This window comes from Chlorocebus sabaeus, chromosome 23 (genome assembly GCF_047675955.1).
Source record: "Chlorocebus sabaeus isolate Y175 chromosome 23, mChlSab1.0.hap1, whole genome shotgun sequence".
In the NCBI taxonomy this organism is placed as follows: Eukaryota; Metazoa; Chordata; class Mammalia; order Primates; family Cercopithecidae; genus Chlorocebus; species Chlorocebus sabaeus.
The window spans coordinates 12033326-12049944 of record NC_132926.1 but is presented as its reverse complement, the minus strand read 5'-3'; the positions used below and the strand labels follow the sequence as shown (position 1 = coordinate 12049944).

General features: G+C 49.1%; 1 protein-coding gene and 1 long non-coding RNA gene across 2 annotated transcripts in view; one reads left to right on the top strand and one right to left on the bottom strand.

Moving 5' to 3' along the window:
* Window positions 1-383: 383 nt before the first annotated feature.
* KCNMB1 (potassium calcium-activated channel subfamily M regulatory beta subunit 1) lies at window positions 384-13553 on the bottom strand. Its single transcript, XM_008015282.3, has 4 exons — window positions 13431-13553; window positions 10666-10823; window positions 9021-9192; window positions 384-3993 (listed from the first exon to the last, which is right to left on the bottom strand). Exons 2-4 carry the CDS (start codon window positions 10797-10799, stop codon window positions 3724-3726), a joined length of 576 nt encoding a protein of 191 aa, XP_008013473.1. The 5' UTR covers window positions 10800-10823; window positions 13431-13553; the 3' UTR covers window positions 384-3723.
* A 111-nt stretch (window positions 13554-13664) lies between these two features.
* Window positions 13665-16619, top strand: part of LOC140709956 (uncharacterized) — a 33229-nt gene continuing 30274 nt past the window's right edge. Inside the window, exon 1 of the long non-coding RNA XR_012090785.1 lies at window positions 13665-13775. This is a non-coding gene — a long non-coding RNA (uncharacterized lncRNA). The remainder of the gene's footprint in view (window positions 13776-16619) is intronic.

Here is a 16619-nt window from a genome sequence, read left to right as displayed (position 1 = left end):
ATGATTGGTGAAGGGTAGGGAGAGAGAATGGCAAGAAGACAACAAGTTCCTTGCAAGCAAGCGAGTAGATACACCATAAAAGTGAAGTGAAATTCTGGTCCTCTGAGATCTTCAAAAATAGAAGAAACCCTCATTTCTTTCCTCCTCTGGTTGCAGCTTGGACTGATGAGCTAAAGCTCTGTCTGAGGCCTGGCACTGTTAGGATGTCCCCCAGGGTCCTTCCCACCCCAGTTCTGGAGCTCAGGGGGCCCCTTGCCTCTGATTTCCGCCGTTTTGTCTGTGTTCCGGAGGAGGGCACATGGGAGAACCATCCAGGTGCATCTCTCCAGGTGTGAGTCACTGGCCCATGAGAGGATAGTAATAAATAATGGAAGCACTAGACACTCATTAACAGAGTGGTTTATTGAGAATTGACGAAGGTTCTCTGCTCCCAGGCAGATATTATTGCAAAAAAACCCGTAAGCACAGTGTCTAACTCCATTATGCCTAAATTCCCATTATTTCATGCTTATCCTTTGCATATAGTTCTGTGAGCAGCAGACAGTTGTGGCATTTGCTAGAAGGCCAGTCTTTGTTGACAGGAGGAGAACATCTGTGTCAAGTAAATGAAGGTCATCATTAATAATTTATGGGACAGTGGGAGTTAGGCATGCCCCCATACTAATTTTCCCAGAGGAACATGGCCTTTTTCCCTGCAGGGATTATTTGGGTACTCTGAGTTTCTGTGTATTTTAGTCCCAAATTCAGGTGCATGGAAATCATTGACAAAATAGGCCCTTTAAATCAGACTCCCAGTTGGGACTTCCTTTCTTATTTTTCTTCCTTTTTTTAACTTACATTTTTGAGATAATTGTAGATTCATATGCAGCTGTATGAGATAATACAAAGACATTCTGTGCCCCCCTACCTAATGTCCCCAGTGGTAATATTTAATATTTTGCAAAACTATAGTACAATATTACAATTAAGACTTTCTTAAAAGACTCACACGAGGACCCTTGAGACTTCCCTGATCCCGGAAGGGAAAAATTCCGGGGAATGATGAGCTGCCTGCCTTTGGAAGGAAGATCCACCAGGTAAGAAACTGGAGGCCACAGGGATACCTCAGGGCTCCCTGGCTGGAAGTGGCAGATGCTGGTGCAGATTCCAGGGCCTTGCCTCAGAACTCCAACCTGCATGAGGGCACCTGGGTTCCAGGGATGCAGCACAGCTCCCTGCTTGGCCCCTGTGGCTTTGGGTGGCCGTCTCTCAGCCCTTCAGCTGGCTCTGCTGAGTTCTGTGGTTGAGATGCCAGGTTCTGGAATCACACAGCTCCAGGCTAGAGTCCTAGCCCCTCACTTTACAGATGGCCTTGGCCAGTTACCTCTTACAGCCTCAGTTTTTCATAGTAACTTAGATTGCACTTACCATGTGTCACTATCTTAGGAAATTTACATAAGAATTTGTTTCATGCCAAAACTCTATGGAAAGATACTATTATTAGTTTCATTTTGCAAATGAGGAAACAGGCACAGAGAGGTTATTTGCCCAAAGTCACCCACTTTGTGAATGGCATGGTTGGAATTTGAACACAAATAGTGCACATCCCAGGTCCACATACTTAGCCACTGTCCTCTGTTGCTTCTCATCATCTATGAGGCAGGTTCAGGAGTACCTCATTTTTTTTTTTTTTTTTAACAAGGCAAACTAATTAGCACAGTGCCTGGCACAGAATAAATAAGCACCCATACATACCAGATAACATTGTTAGTATAACTTCTGGAAGTTTGTGAGTATTCATGACGTATTCTTGTTACTAACAATAGCTCTTTTTTCCTGATCCTCTCCCTTCTCCTACCTTCCACCCTCCAAGAGGCCCCAGTGTGTGTTATTCTCCTCTTTGTGTCCATGTGTTCTCATCATTTAGCTCCCACTTATAAGTGAGAATATACAGTATTTGATTTTGTGTTGCTGCTTTAGTTTGTTAAGAATAATATTGGGCCTCCAGTTCCATCCATGCCCCTGCAAAGGACATGATCTCCTTCCTTTTTATGGCTGCATAATATTCCATGATGTATATGTACCATATTTTCTTTAATAATGGGTACTAGACTTAATACCTGAGTGATGAAATAATCTGTACAACAAACTCCCATGACACAAGTTTACCTATGTAACAAACCTGAACGTGTACCCTGCAACTTAAAATGAAAGTTAAGAAAACAAAAACAAAAACAAACAAAAATAAGCTATAGTTGCCATTTTAGACACCTATGATGTGTCAAACATTCCTTCAACCTTCCCAACTATCCAGAAGGAGTCCTTCTTTTAAAGGTGAAAAAACTAAGAATCAAACAGATGAAATCAGGCAGCGGTAGAGACCCAAGATTCAAACCCAAGAAGGATCAGTAGGATTCAAACCCAAGAGCTGCATCTTAGACTCACAGCACTGGAAGAAACTTCAGACACCGGCCTAACTTCACACCCAGCTCAGGACTGGCCCTGCTGAGTAGTCACTCATCTGCTCTGAAAAACCCGGCGACAGGATGCTCGCTTTCTACACCAGTAGTTCTCTGGCTCGAGGTGTGTCACGGAATCCCCTACACCATTGCTAAAACATAAAGCATTGCTACCCCGACCCTGTGCAGGGCTTCTAGCGTGGTGGGGCTGGGACAAGGGCCTGAGAGTGTGCAGTTCTCACAAGCTGCCCCAGGATCCTGATGCTGCTGGTCCAGGGACCACACTTGGACAGTCATAGTTCTAGGAAAACTTCCTGGAGTGGGAATGGTAAAGGCAATGGCTTCTTCCCATTTAGACCTTTTCCAATCGGAGATAGGCTTCCCCAGCAGGCTCAGTGCCGGAGTCCACACCCTCAATTTAAGTAATAAATCCTCCTCCACATCATGACCTTTCCTCCAGAGGGGTTTTCAGATTGTGTGTTCTGAACGGCCTGTCTCTGACCAGAACCCAACTCCATCCCCAGACCCACTTCCATCTTTTTCTGTGAGGGGGACACACTCTCTCAACTTTTCCTAAATGGCATCTACCATGGCTTTTCTGATTAAAAACATACAAAACACAACCTTCCTATAATAGAACAATTTAGAAAAGCACCAAAAATCAAAAGGGGGTAAGGAAGAAAACAGAAATTAACCACCTTCCCGCCGCTAATATTTTGATGAGTTCTCGTGTATTTCCCTGCAGCTGATTGTTGTTTTGCATATATTTATTAATATTGGAATTAAAAATATATATGGCACTTTGTATCCTAGAAAACAGTAATGCTGTAAATGTGTTCTAGAAATGGGAGCTGCTGTTGTTCTTATTAGAGAATTCAAATAAAGAACTGAGGCTCGCTGGCGACAGCTTCCAGGGGAGGATGGGCACCCCTTTGAGACAACAGGGAGAACACAGGCACAGAGGTGACGATCATTGTTCTCTGTGGGGCACACAGTGACGCAACCGGAAACAGGTATGAGTTTGTTGAGTAGGGACAGGTAATAGAGAGCTATAACTGGCTGGCCTTATGGCCTCCACGGCACTGGGGAGCCATCGCACATTCTTGAGCAGGAAATGACTTCATAAAGGGATTTCTCAAAGGTTAATCCTGCAATAGAAGACAGGGTGGATTGGAGTAGAAGAGTGGGAGGCTAGGTGCAGAAGGCATAGGTCTGCAAGTGGGGAGCAGCCCTGGGGGCTCAGCCAGTACCCTGTGCCCTGACAAGTGGTATGGCATGGATGGCTCTACTTCTGGGCCGCCAGGATGGACAGGTACTGGTTGCTCTTCACCATGGCGATAATGAGGAGGCCACCGGTCAGCAGGAAGGTGGGCCAGAAGAGGGAGAAGAGGAGGGTCTGGGGCCCGTAGAGGCGCCGGAACAGCACGCTGGTTTCGTTCCCTGGAGGTGCGGAGAAGCAGTAGAAGACCTGCTGCTCTTGGAAGTTGGCTCTGACCTTTTCCACGTCGGCCCGGGCCGTCTGGTAGTTGTCCAGGCTGCCTGGGATGTAGGAACACTGCGGGGAGAAGCAAGAGCAGCCGTGGGCTTGGAAATCACCATTTCTTAGCCAAGGGCTTGATATGAAGCAAAGAAAGATACCAGCTTTGTAGTCAGGCCCCTGGATTGGAGTCAGGACTTTGGTCTAAAGCTTGGCAGGCCATGCGCTGTGCAGGTCTGGAGAGCACGCTCTCATTTATGTCGTGTGTGTGGATGGCAGTGCTGGAGCTGCTCGGGGTACAGGCTACACACCTGGGCGCATGTCCTGCCTTGGAGTCCTGGCTCTGCCTGGATTGGCTGTAGAATTTTTGGCAAATCGCTCACTCTGAGCCCTGATGGCTTTATCACTTAAATGGGTGAATATCAGTTTCAAAGGATATTATGAAAGAAGGACTTCAAACAGAGCCATCTAAGGAAACCAGGGAGGGACCCAGGCCAAGTGGCCTATGTATCTGAAATAGAGATCACGTGCTCAATTGCCTACAGGGCTCATGAAGGTATTGTCAGCGGGTGAAGCAGGCAAAGCAATGAGATGAGAGGTGCCCACTGACACTTGCCTTGGTGCCAGGAAAAATTGCCAGGGAGTGGCAGGGCCTGACAATAGGGAGAGAGCCAGCTGCCTCCAGACAGGCAGTCACCACTCCCTCCAGACAATGGATGTCAGGCCATCTAGAACATCTATAATAGCCAGACCTCCAACACTTTAAGAGAAATCAGAAACCAGATCACACCTGTAATCCCAACACTCTGGGAAGCTGAGGGGGAAGGATCCCTTGAGCCCAGGAGTTCGAGATTAGCCTAGGCAACATGGCGAGACTTTATCTCTACACAAAAAGTTAAAAATGATCCAGGTGGGCATGGTGGTGTACCTGTAGTCCCAGCTACACAGGAGACTGAGGCGGGAGGATCACTTGAGCCCAGAAGTTGGAGTCTGCAGTGAGTTATGATCTCGCAACTGCACTCCAGGTAAGGCAACAAAGCGAGACCCCATTTCAAAAAAAAAAAAAAAAAGTAAAATATTAGCTAAACTTAAAATTGAAAACCTTTGCAGTTTCAACCTGTGTACAGCGAACAAAATATGTTGGCAAGCTGGTATTTGACACTGGGATCCAAAGGAAAGAAAGGATGCGTCAAAAAGAGTTTTGTGCCAGCAGAGCGTGACACACATTTAATTCTGACACTGATTATTGTTATTAGGAACCTTTTGCCCCGTTCATATGAAGCCAGCTGGAAAGTACTGCAAAGCGGTCATAAAGCGGAGACCCTGGTTTTATCTCTGTTCTGTGCTGCAAGCGTGGTGCCCCCATCTGCAGTGGAATACCTACAGGGCCCCCACAGCCCAGGTCCCTACCCACTCTGCATCACTGAGGACGGGGCCCAAGAATGTGTGCTTCCTTCATGCACTTACTTTTGCCCTAGTGAAATCATGTGCAAGATCAAAATATGTACAACTGAGACCCAAATGGTAGGTGTTGAGCCAGCTTCCTTGCAGGTCTCAGCCACTCCCTGGATTTAGATGAGGACCCACCCTGGAAGCTGCCTGCCCTGAGGGCTTTCACTCCAGCAGCACAGAGGAGGGTTGCACTGTGGTTCTCACAGCCTGGGAAATGGGGAGCACTGCACTCAGATATAGGGTGCCAGCCAACCAGGGAGCAGCTGAGGCTGGGGAGAAGCTGGCTCCTGAGTAATCTGGCATTCAGAGCTTTTGGGTACTGCCAGGTCCTCAGTAGCACAGAATCCAGCATCCTAAGCTGAGGGTAAGGGGGCCTGGCCTGAGTCTCTCCAATGCCTCTTGACTGTGACCTTGGCTAACCTAGCTCCTTAAACAACAGTGTGGCTATGGAGTCAGACAGGCCTGAGTTCTGAGCTGCGTGACCTTGGCAACTGCCACGACCTCTCTGGGCCTTATAATATGGGCTTGTGAGGCTACCTGCCTAGAAGAACTGTCGTGGGGATTAGATGAGATGATACACGTAAAGCACTGACCACAGAGCCCAGCACATGATAAGAACTCAAAAAAGTGGAAGATGCTATTATTATTAATGATAATATGTTTTGACTTATCTATGAAATTGCAACAACAGCTCCTTCTTTACCTTCTTAAAGAGAGGTCTATGGATGAGCTCTGAAGTGGAGGCTTCTGCCCATCCTGGGCCTACTATTTCCTCTGCCTGCTCAGGGTTCCTCTGGATCTTTTATGCTGGGCCTATTTGGCAAGACACTGGGCAGGAATTCACTCTTCAGGGCCAACCCCAGAAGCCGGGGCCTGAATGCATCCTTTCTCTCCTGTCCTGGGTCCCGCTAAGCCTCGTTATCTGAATGATCTGAAACCACCCAGCTTTTTCCCAAGCCCTGCGGTATAAGGTCCCCAGGACAGACAATGGGAGGGGATTTAGAACTCACCTGCTCCAGGCTAAGACTCACAGGAAAAGCTGAGGGTAGACTGTGGCCCCCACCTTCAGAGTTGGAGGGTGGGATGAGAGCCTTCGTGGCCCTTCACAGTGATTCCAGAGGACACCCAGCTCGTCTGGAGCCCCAGCTACTTGAACCCCTATGACGGATGTAGGCGGAAGGAGCAGCTAGCCCCCAACCCAGTTGCTTGGCAAAAATACAAAGGGCATTTCCACTGTTTCTTCCCACCCCCTGCAGCCTGCTATCAGCACCACACCTGGTCAAGCCTGAATGGCAGAGGAGAGGACAGCAGTGGCTCCAGCACATCCTTCCTTCACATCCTGCTGACAGCTCATTCAGGGGATGCTCCTCTGAGCTGGCAATCTCAGGACCGGAGAGGCAGCCTGAAAACCAGCCGGCTCCAGCCCATATCACACCCAGAGAATGTCACCAGTTATTAAAAATTTGTGTCTTGCTTTGGGATAGATCAAGGGCTACTGAATGCCAAAGCAGAGGTAGGGGTCATGAGTAGGAGCTACCTTCAGTGGGCCCGGAGACCTCTCTCCACCGGGTGGGGCCGAGTCACACTAGTGAGGACAGAACGCCTGACCATCCTGCACTGCCCAGACCCACTTCTCCTTGACCTTCAGCACTCTCAAGATCCCAGAGCCTCCACGCCCCATCCCAGGCACCCTGCCCTTTCCCATCCCATCAGCCATCAAGTCCTGACAGTCAGCGTCTCCCTTGCTGTAGGCCCACATCTTGGTCCTGAGTGCTTGCTGTGGCCTTGGCTCCTCTGCCTCGTAACTGGACCCACACACCTGTAGGCTCTATCTTCCCGGCCCAACTCTGATCATGCCCTAAAGATTCCCATTGCCCACAGCAATAATTTCCAACCTTAGAATCACCTTGGGAGCTCCATGAATGGATCTCTAACCAGAGATTCCGCCTGGATAGGTCTAGTTTTGGACCCTAGTTTTGTTTTTTTAAGACTCCTACGTGGTTCTAATGCATAGCCAAAGTCGACATCTCTTGAGACATACACACATTTTAATTCCATACTGTGATGATCAAAGGCCTCTGGGAATAGGCGTTAGTCTGCCCTGGCAGGCTTTTCCAGCTGCATACACCCCATCATGGGTCACTTTCTGTAGTCAGCCCTCGCATCCCTGTCTCCACCTACGCCTTCCCTCTGCCATGCCTCGTCCTATAGGCATACTCAATTTCCATATCACCTCCTTCTCTATGCCTTGCATCCTGTGCCTGCCTGATGTTAAAGCCTAACCCAAGAGACTTTCTTTCTTTTTTTTTTTTTGAGATGGAGTTTCACTCGTGTTGCCCAGGCTGGAGTGCAAGGGCGCGATCTCACCAAGAGCCTTTCTTTTTTTTTTTTTTTGAGAAGGAGTCTCACTCTGTCGCCCAAACTGGAGTGCAGTGGCCGGATCTCTGCTCACTGCAAGCTCTGCCTCCCGGGTTCACGCCATTCTCCTGCCTCAGCCTCCCGAGTAGCTGGGACTACAGGTGCCCGCCACCTCGCCCGGCTAGTTTTTTGTATTTTTTAGTAGAGACGGGGTTTCACCTTGTTAGCCAGGATGGTCTCGATCTCCTGACCTCGTGATCCGCCCGTCTCGGCCTCCCAAAGTTCTGGGATTACAGGCTTGAGCCACCGCGCCCAGCCCTTTTTTTTTTTTGAGATGGAGTTTCACTCTTGTTGCCGAGGCTGGAGTGCAATGGTGCGATCTTGCCAAGAACCTTTCTGATACTCCCATCGTTGTCAGCTGGAAAACATCCTCCTCCTCTAATCCCTGTAACTTCCTCTATTCTTCTCCCTGGTGTCAATCCCTCCCTGCTAGGCCTGTTCATGCATGAGCTCTCTCCTCTTGAGTCCTACAGGCTTGACACAGGAGGTGCTCAATGGCTGTTGAATAAATAAATGAGAGGAGGAAGGAAGGAAAGAAGGGAGGGAGGGAGGGAGCGAGGGAAAAATAGAAAAGAAAGAAGGAAGAAAAAGAAAAAAGAAGGAAAGAAAGAAGGAAGGGAGACAGAATATGGGCCAACTTATCGCTTTAGGAAAGGATATGGTGGCGAGTTTTGTTTTTTTGGGTGGGGGGGTGGTGGGATGTTGGGAGGCGAGGATGGAAAAACCATCTAAATGTTTGTTTATGGCGGTTACTCCAGCCCTGAGTCCCTGGTTTCCCGGGGAGTCACCGGGATTCCACTTTGAGGATCTGGCCCTGGGCCTGGTCCTTCATGTGACTGAGGTTGTAGAATGAAAGTAATAACACTCATCGCTGCTTTTGTTTGAGTGCCCACTACTCACGCAGCATCAAGCATGGCACTTTATATACAGCGTCTCTGACTTGATAACAACTTTTCAAGGTGCAGCATTAGCATTCCATTTTACAAGGGTGGAAACTGAGGCAGGGAGCGGCTAAGTGGCTTGCCTAGGTTTGCACAGCCAGTTAGTGGCAGATTGAAACCCAGGTCTGTGTGACTGCAACACGGAAGAGCTAGGGCTGGCTCAACCTCATTCCAGCTGGGAGACCTGGTCAAGTGGGTTGATTTTTCTCAGCCTCAGGGACAGGGACAGTTAGGAACAGGCTCACACACCTGACAGGGATAAGGGGATGTGTCCCCATCCCCCCAGTTCAGTACCTGCTGGTTCTGGTCCCGGGTGTCCTCTGTGTGGTACAGCACAGCCCAGCTGCCCGCAGCTGACACGTTGACCCACAGGCACGGGTACTGGGGCACCTTCTTGCCCTTCAGCTCCTCCTGGTCCCTGATGTTGGTCTCAATCAGGTGGCACTTGGATTCCTGGGTCCACACGCTGAGGAGACCACACACAAGCACACATTACATGTTGGAACTGAGTGACACACAGAACACCCATTTGAACCCCTGATCCCCTGGGAGCCTTTAGAGGGATCCAGGGCTGGGCTCCTCATCTTGTCTTAAGAGTCCAGCAATAAAGGCACATGACCCCACAGTCCCTGGATACAGGGAGGAATTGTAGAAGCTGGGTGGGGTCTTAGACATTATCTATATAACTGGTTCTCAACCCTGGCTACTCTTCTAAAAACCTGGGGAGCTTTTAAAAAGATTCCCGTGTCCAAGCCACACCCCGGAGCAAATGAATCAGAACTTCTTGGGTGGTTGGGCCCAGGCCCTGGTGGTTTTTCAAAGTCCCTGATGTGATTCTAACAAGCAGCCAAACCTGAGACTCTCTTATTCAAATCATCTTCGTTTTGCAGAGGAAGAAGAGAAACTCAGAAAGATCAAATTACTTTGCCGAGGCCATGCAGGACCTGAAGCTAGGTCTGAGTGACTTCGAAAACTGTGTTCTTTCTCCTAAAAGGAGTAGATGTAGGAGGGCCTTGATTTGAGCCAGGATGGGAAAGATGGTGGGGACGATCTTTAACTGGTGCCTCACCAGGGTAAGGGTCCAGCCTGGAATCACTCCAGTGTTGTGAAGAGTGAGGCTGCAGCAGGCCAGGGAGAGGCTAACAGGCTCATCAACATGTTAGTAAATCAATAGTGATTCATCTCCCAAATATCCTGCGGGAGACCCACTGCCAGTCAGAAGTGGGCTGTCAGCTGCTGGGACGTGTCCAGAGCGTAGGTCTGAGTCTTATTCTAAGGACAGGCTGAGAGAACTGAGTGTGTTTGTTCCAAATAGAACACAAATTAGGAATTCACAGTTCTTCCTTAAATTCTCAAAAAAAAAAAAAAAAAAAAAAAAAACCACAAAAAACCGTCAAGTGGTTGATATGTCAGGGAGCAAGGGCATGGACCCTTCACTGAGATTCCTGAGCAGAGCTTCAGGGGAGCAGATGCTGGCTCAATGCAGACACATCAGAAAACCTCAAACATGAAATGGGATGTTCACTGAGGCAAGGAGCTCCCCCTCACTTGAGGTATTCATCAGGAGGCTGGATGCCCACCTGACAGGGAGGCTTCAGAGGGGAGAGAATTATGTAGCTGAGTTGTAAACGTCTGCAATTCTCTGATTCCTCCTGAGATCAAACTTGCTCTGGAATATTTCCTCTGATTCTTTGCTAATTCTTGTGAGAAGGGCATCATGTGTCTGTCACCACCAGGTCCTAGAATCTTAGAGCGGTGGGGCTCAGTTCATCCTACCTTCCCTGCACTTGAACCCTAGAACCTAAGAATGACCATTGTCTTGACCCTGCTGCCTCGAGTGAGGGTCAAGGAGAGGGGTGAGTAGAAGGCCAGGGTTCCTTACAGATGTCAGAACCTTAGGAGAGGGTTGGGGGGTGGGCAGGCCAGAAGAGCTCAGTACCTTTTCTGGTAGAGGGGCAGCAGAGTCGTGACCAGGACATAGTAGGTGATGACGGCACACACCACCATGGCTACACCCAGGCAAAGGGCTCGTGTCTCTCCCCGTTTCTGGGCCATCACCAGCTTCTTCACCATATTCGCTGGGGGCAGTGATCATTTCTAGGTCCACAGAAGCAAACAGAAGTGAGATCAGCCCAGTTCACAGGTGATCCACAGAAAGAGAGGACAGGTGAGAGGGGAAGGTTCTCAAATACTAGTATCACTCTTGTTTCTATTTGGAGCTTTGCAACTTCCAGAAGGCTTGCTTTTCAGACCCCATGTAAGCCTAATCCATGCAATTGAGAGGCAGTTGCAGATAAGGACCTATGACTCAGAGAGGTAAAGTGACTTGCCCTAGGGTCATTGACCCCACCCCAATGCAAGCAAAGATTCCACCCTCCCCTGCTAGGCTCCCGATCGCTCCCCCAGGAATGTGAATCTTGACAAAGACTTCAAGAAACAGCCCCTTAATTTATGCCGCCTGGAGCCACAGAGACGCCCAGCCATGGTCCCTGTGTGATCTCCCATGCGTTCCACAAGCTTTCCTAGAGCCTTCTGATAAATGTATTTGCTGTTGTTTTTATTTGGTTAAGGTAACCAGAGTCCATTTCTACCAAAAATACCAGGGCCATGGGACCTGTTCACTGTAATCCTCCATTTTAAGGGAAATTTTAGCCAGATATCAGGGAAGACTTTATTCTCCTTGCCAGGTCCCTAAAGTAATAAACATACTATGTTTTATTTGTTTGTTTAATTAGTCAGTGTCCAGGGGGACAGGCATTAGTCCAAAGAGATTTTCAGCAAAGTGCTCTATTTTCTGCTCAGGCGTCTCTTAACTACTGGACTGTTTCAAATATTCAATCAGACATTCTTGACTCCCTCCCTTCGGCCAGGCTGCCCCCATACCTGGGCATCCCTGCTAAAGGGAAGAGTCCAGGGTCAGGCAGCACAGATACCCATCGCACCTTCCCAGTGAGCTGGTCCACCTCCCCTGCCAATTGACAGAGGTGACATCCAATGATAACTTTTTCTGCTTTATTTGAAACCAGGAGGTGGGGTTCCCCTACATTCTAATGGAGACATTATAAAAGCACAAGCAAGCAGAAATTTCCCCCGACAAAGAGAGATGTTTTGTTCAACTCCTTTTTATCCTTTTCCTTCCGTTCTGTGATCTTGTGGGAATGGCAGAGCCCATGCCTTTTTCTACCTGGCGTCAGTTGAGAAAGCCTCTCCATGTATTCACAGGAAAAGCAACAGAATCACCTGGAGGTAGGCTAAAAGCCCCAACAGACTGCTTCCCCAAGACCTTTAAGGGTCACTGGCACTTGGCGCCACCCCAGATACTGTGAGACATAAATCATTTGAAGCCAATGGGAAATCCCATTTTGGAAACTTAGGGCTGAGCGCCCACAACGAAGCCATTTCTCTCCTGGGGCAGTTAGAGCGTACGTGTGGGGGTTTCCTGCGGGGTGAGGGCTCCTTCCTGGCTAATTAGCCCCCTACCTTCCAGGGCCACTGCCTCCTCTGCTGTGTGGCTTCTAGTGCCCTCCCAGCCCCTGTGCACTCCTGAGGCTGGTGAAGGCAGGAACCTGGTTTTACCAGTTTTAGGAGCTCAGAAGGAAAGGAAAAGAGCTTCCCTGTCACACAGAAGTCTGGAAACTTGGCTTATTGAGGTCTGACCTGTGTCTAATGCTCTGATGAGACTGTTGCCTGCACTGAGTGAGTGAGTTTATAGAGTCTTGATAAATCCTCCTAAGACCATGCATGGGGTTCAATGTAGATGTGACTTCAGCAGGAAGTTAATATTCAGCATCGGAAGGGAGAACCTTCGGCAGCAGGAAGGATGGGAACTGTCAATATCCCCCGAGGGACAGAAAGAACAGGAAGAAGTGGGTTTCAGCTATCATAGGAGGGATTTCAGTTAGACTTTAAGGAGAACTTCCAAGTTTTGAGCATTTCTAAATATCTCTGAACTTCCGGGATATATCTTCCCATTTAGAAATGTCACTTGAGGTCTGGGATAGATTTAGAGAAGATGGAGGACAAAGGAAAGCAGGACTTTGGAGTATCCTGGGTGACCTGATAGCCGGGTCGACATCCTTTTCCTTAGAAGGACAAGTAATAGTGTACATTGGTTAACACTTTGGTGGGGTGTGGACAGGGCGATTCTGAGGTCATCAGACACGGAATCAAATCCTGACTTTGCCACTTAGCAACCATATGACTGTGAAATGAGAATCATGGTACCTGCCTCAGAGAGTTCAGCTAAAGATCAAATGCCATATTGAGTATCAGGCATGTATCATAGTGCCTAGCCCCAAATCAGCCCTCAGTAGATATTAGCTATTATTACTGATGAAGGAAACCCTGAAAGTTTGGAGCAGAAGTCTGGACCTCTCTTGATGAATCTATTTTTTGTCCCACCTCTCTACCGGTGACAAGTGCCAGGACTGGTGTTAACCTCCAGGCTGCAACCTTCTGGCCACTCTGAGAACTGGGACCTAGAGGGCCAGGGCACCTACTACCAGAGTAACCTGGCCACTGTGCCACCCTCCCCGCTGGCCACCAGACCACGGGCCCTCCCTCCGGAAGGACAGCCCTGAGAGGAAAGGGGTCCTCCTGCCTGCCTCCCTCCCTGCCCCGTGGCAGACTGCTTTCCCCACAGTCTCCCTCCAGCCCGGTCTTCGGAGAAACAACTTCCCAAGTGCTTTCAGATCCAGTACTCACAGTCTTCCCGGCGCCCTGTGGGTCTTCAGCAGCAGATGGTTTCTTTCTGCCTGGCCCCCAGCCCCCACCCCAAAAGAGGCCACAGAGCTCCAGCAGGAAGTTTGGCCTCCCCGCCCGTCTCCAGGGAAGCAGACTTTGGTCCCCATCTGGGGCAAGCCTCCATGCCCAAACATGGTCAAGTCTGAGCACACAGCCCGGAGACACAGACTCGGAGAGCAGGTATTCAGCCCTGAGGAGGGCAGCTGTTACCCAGGCCCTGCACCTCCATCTTTCCAGAGTCTCGTGGGAAACAGATTGCAAACAACAACAGACAGCAAGACTGAGAAACTACGAAAGATCAGCCTGGTATATTTGGAAATATTTCTTCTCTCTGGCTCTGTGGGCTGCCAAAGATGCCAGAAATAGGAAATGATTCTCCTTTTGTTGGCATGAGGAAGGGTGGAGTTGGGCTGGAGGGGTTGGGTTTGTCACCAGTCCCTGGCATACCCATGCTGGAGCAGCTACAGCTCCCTGCCTTCGGCACTTACGTGCTGTGTAACCCTGAGCAAGTTATGGCACCTCTCTGGGCCTCATAATTCCTTTTATGTTTTCTGTTTTTCTCGCAAACTTACCATTAAAGGACCTCAGTTTTCTCCCTTGTGTTACTGGCATTTTTCAAACTGACTGTGCTTTAGGGTAGCGATGAGGGTTAGAGATGGTGGGGATTTATGGCAAGGGGAGAGAACTCACCTTTTAAGGACCAACCAAGATGAAGCTGGGAGTAGTGAGAGCTCCACGGCTGCTTCCAACCAGGTCCGGACAGTCTGCTCACCATGGGCCCTCCCAGAGACTGTGAAAGTACAGAGATTTGTACCTGGCAATCAGACAAGTGAACGTCAGCATTTACAGGCAAGAAACATGCTTTTAGATCTCTGCTTCTTCATCTGTAAAGTGAATGTAAGGATTAAAAATCAGCATCAAAGGGCAGGTGTGGTGGCTCGCGCCCGTAATCCCAGCACTTTGGGATGCCAAAGGTGGACGGATTGCTCAAGCCCAGGAGTTTGAGACCAGCCTAGGCAACGTAGCAAAACCGCGTTGCTACTGAAAATACAAAAATTAGCAGGGCGTGATGGTGCATGCCTGTAGTCCCAGCTATTAGGGAGGCTGAGGCACGAGAATTGCTTGAACCCAGGAGGCAGAGGTTGCAGTGAGTCAAGATTGTGCCACTGCACTCCAGCCTGAGCAACAGAGCGAGACACCATCTCTATCTCTATATATACATTTATGTGTGTATATATATATATATATGGTTTTTTTCCAACAAACAACAAAAACAATCCCAGATATTGGGGCTTTCCTGTGTATCAGGCATAGTGCTAGAAGACAGCATATCACCACCCTTCACTGGACCCAAGGATCAAAGAACCTGAAACTGAGGCTTGGAGACTTGAAGTCACTGGTCCAGCCCTAGGGGCCAAAACTAGATTCAAAGCCGGCCCTTCCAGATTGCACAGCTCGGTCTGTCTCTGCTGACCCTGGGGCTGCCCTGAGACATTAAAAATCACCTCTATCATACAGTAAGCTGCCACCTGAGGATCTGAAGGTCACCCTGAGTTTCCCCAGCCCCCAGGGAGGTGGGTGCGGCCTGGCCTACCCTGCTGAGCGAGCTCATCACCTCCTTCCCTCCTGCCCTCAGCAGGCGCGAAATGAGGGCGGCCATTCAGGCCTCCCTGGCACATTCTCAGGCCGTGAGTGCCCTTCTCCACCCCTTTCCTAACTGAATCACATTAACAGGAGACTACATTGTCTGTTGCATGGGCACCATAGCACCAGAGGGTCTAAGGCCAGCTTCAGACCTTGCGGGCAGATTGACAGAGGGATGCGGGATCTGGAATTCAACCTCAGAAGAGTAATTTTCCAAGGATGATCCTCTGTCCATCCAGGGGCAGGAAAAGTCCTCCTGAGGCTATTCCAGAAATGCCAGCCCCCCCTCCCTCCTGCTTCCCCGGAGGAGAGATACACAGTGCAACAGGCTGCCGTTTATGAGTATAACCAAAGGGCTCCTTGCTCGTAATACTCTAAATAAGTTATTAAGGGCTACATATTATTTGGAATTTATTGACAAACTTTAGCATTCTTCCCAAGGGAAGGCGGGAACAAACAGGGAAAGGGGGCTGTGGGGTCTTCTGCTGCCCCTAAGTGAGCCACAACCAAAAGGCATTGACAAGCTTTGTCCTCAAGGGTGTCACCTTTGTGGGTGAAAACCCAGGTCCTTTGCTGGCTGCGGGGTTGTGTGTGACAGATGGCTACAGGTGGGGGGCAAGAAAATAACAATGCTGCAACAATAAATATTGACGGTCTGCGTTAGTAAGGGGGTGTCAGAGATCACAAAGTATCTTCTCTGACTCTTCCAATAGCTTCTTAAGGTACTAGCACAATAGGCTCACAATAGACCACTGAGGCAGAGATTTTTCTACCCATTTGATGGAGGGAGTAACTGAGGCTCAGAGAGGTGAAATAAATTGCCAAGGCAAGTTACTTTGCCTCTCTAAGTTTCAGTTTGTCTCTCTCCAAAATAGAGATAATTATACCTAGACCCTCAGTGTTTTTGAGGAATGAGAGATCACTAAGCTACCTGACACATAGTATGGAGATTGTACTTTCCAAAGATGGTCACACTGAAGTATTTACCATTCCATGGGCCCTTTTTACAGTGTGGCATGAACACTCCACCATCAAGAGGGGCATGTATGTCTCTTCCCCTTCACCCTGGGTGGAGTTTTGTAAGGGCCTCAACAGTAGAATATGGTAGAGAGACACAGCACAATTTTCAACGCTAAGTCATAGACAGGGGCTCGAGTTTTCCTGACACGCTCTCGAGACATGTACCTGGGAACCAGCCACCATGTTGTAGGAAGCCAAGGCCCAGTGCTCCAGCTGACAGCCCCAGCTCAGATCTCAATCAACAGCTAGCATCTCTCACCGGGCATGGGAGAGGACAAGCCTGTAGACAGTTCCACCCCCAGCCTGCCAGCCTCCAGCTGAGGCCTCAGAGAATGTGGAGCAGAGACAGCCCACCTGCTCTGTGCTCTCTCCAGAGCCACAAAATCCATGAGAAGAAAAAAAAAACCTAATGTTTCATGCCCCTGCGTTTTGGGGTAATTTGTTATGCAGTCATAGTAACTGGAACAGAATTGCAAGTGATTTCAA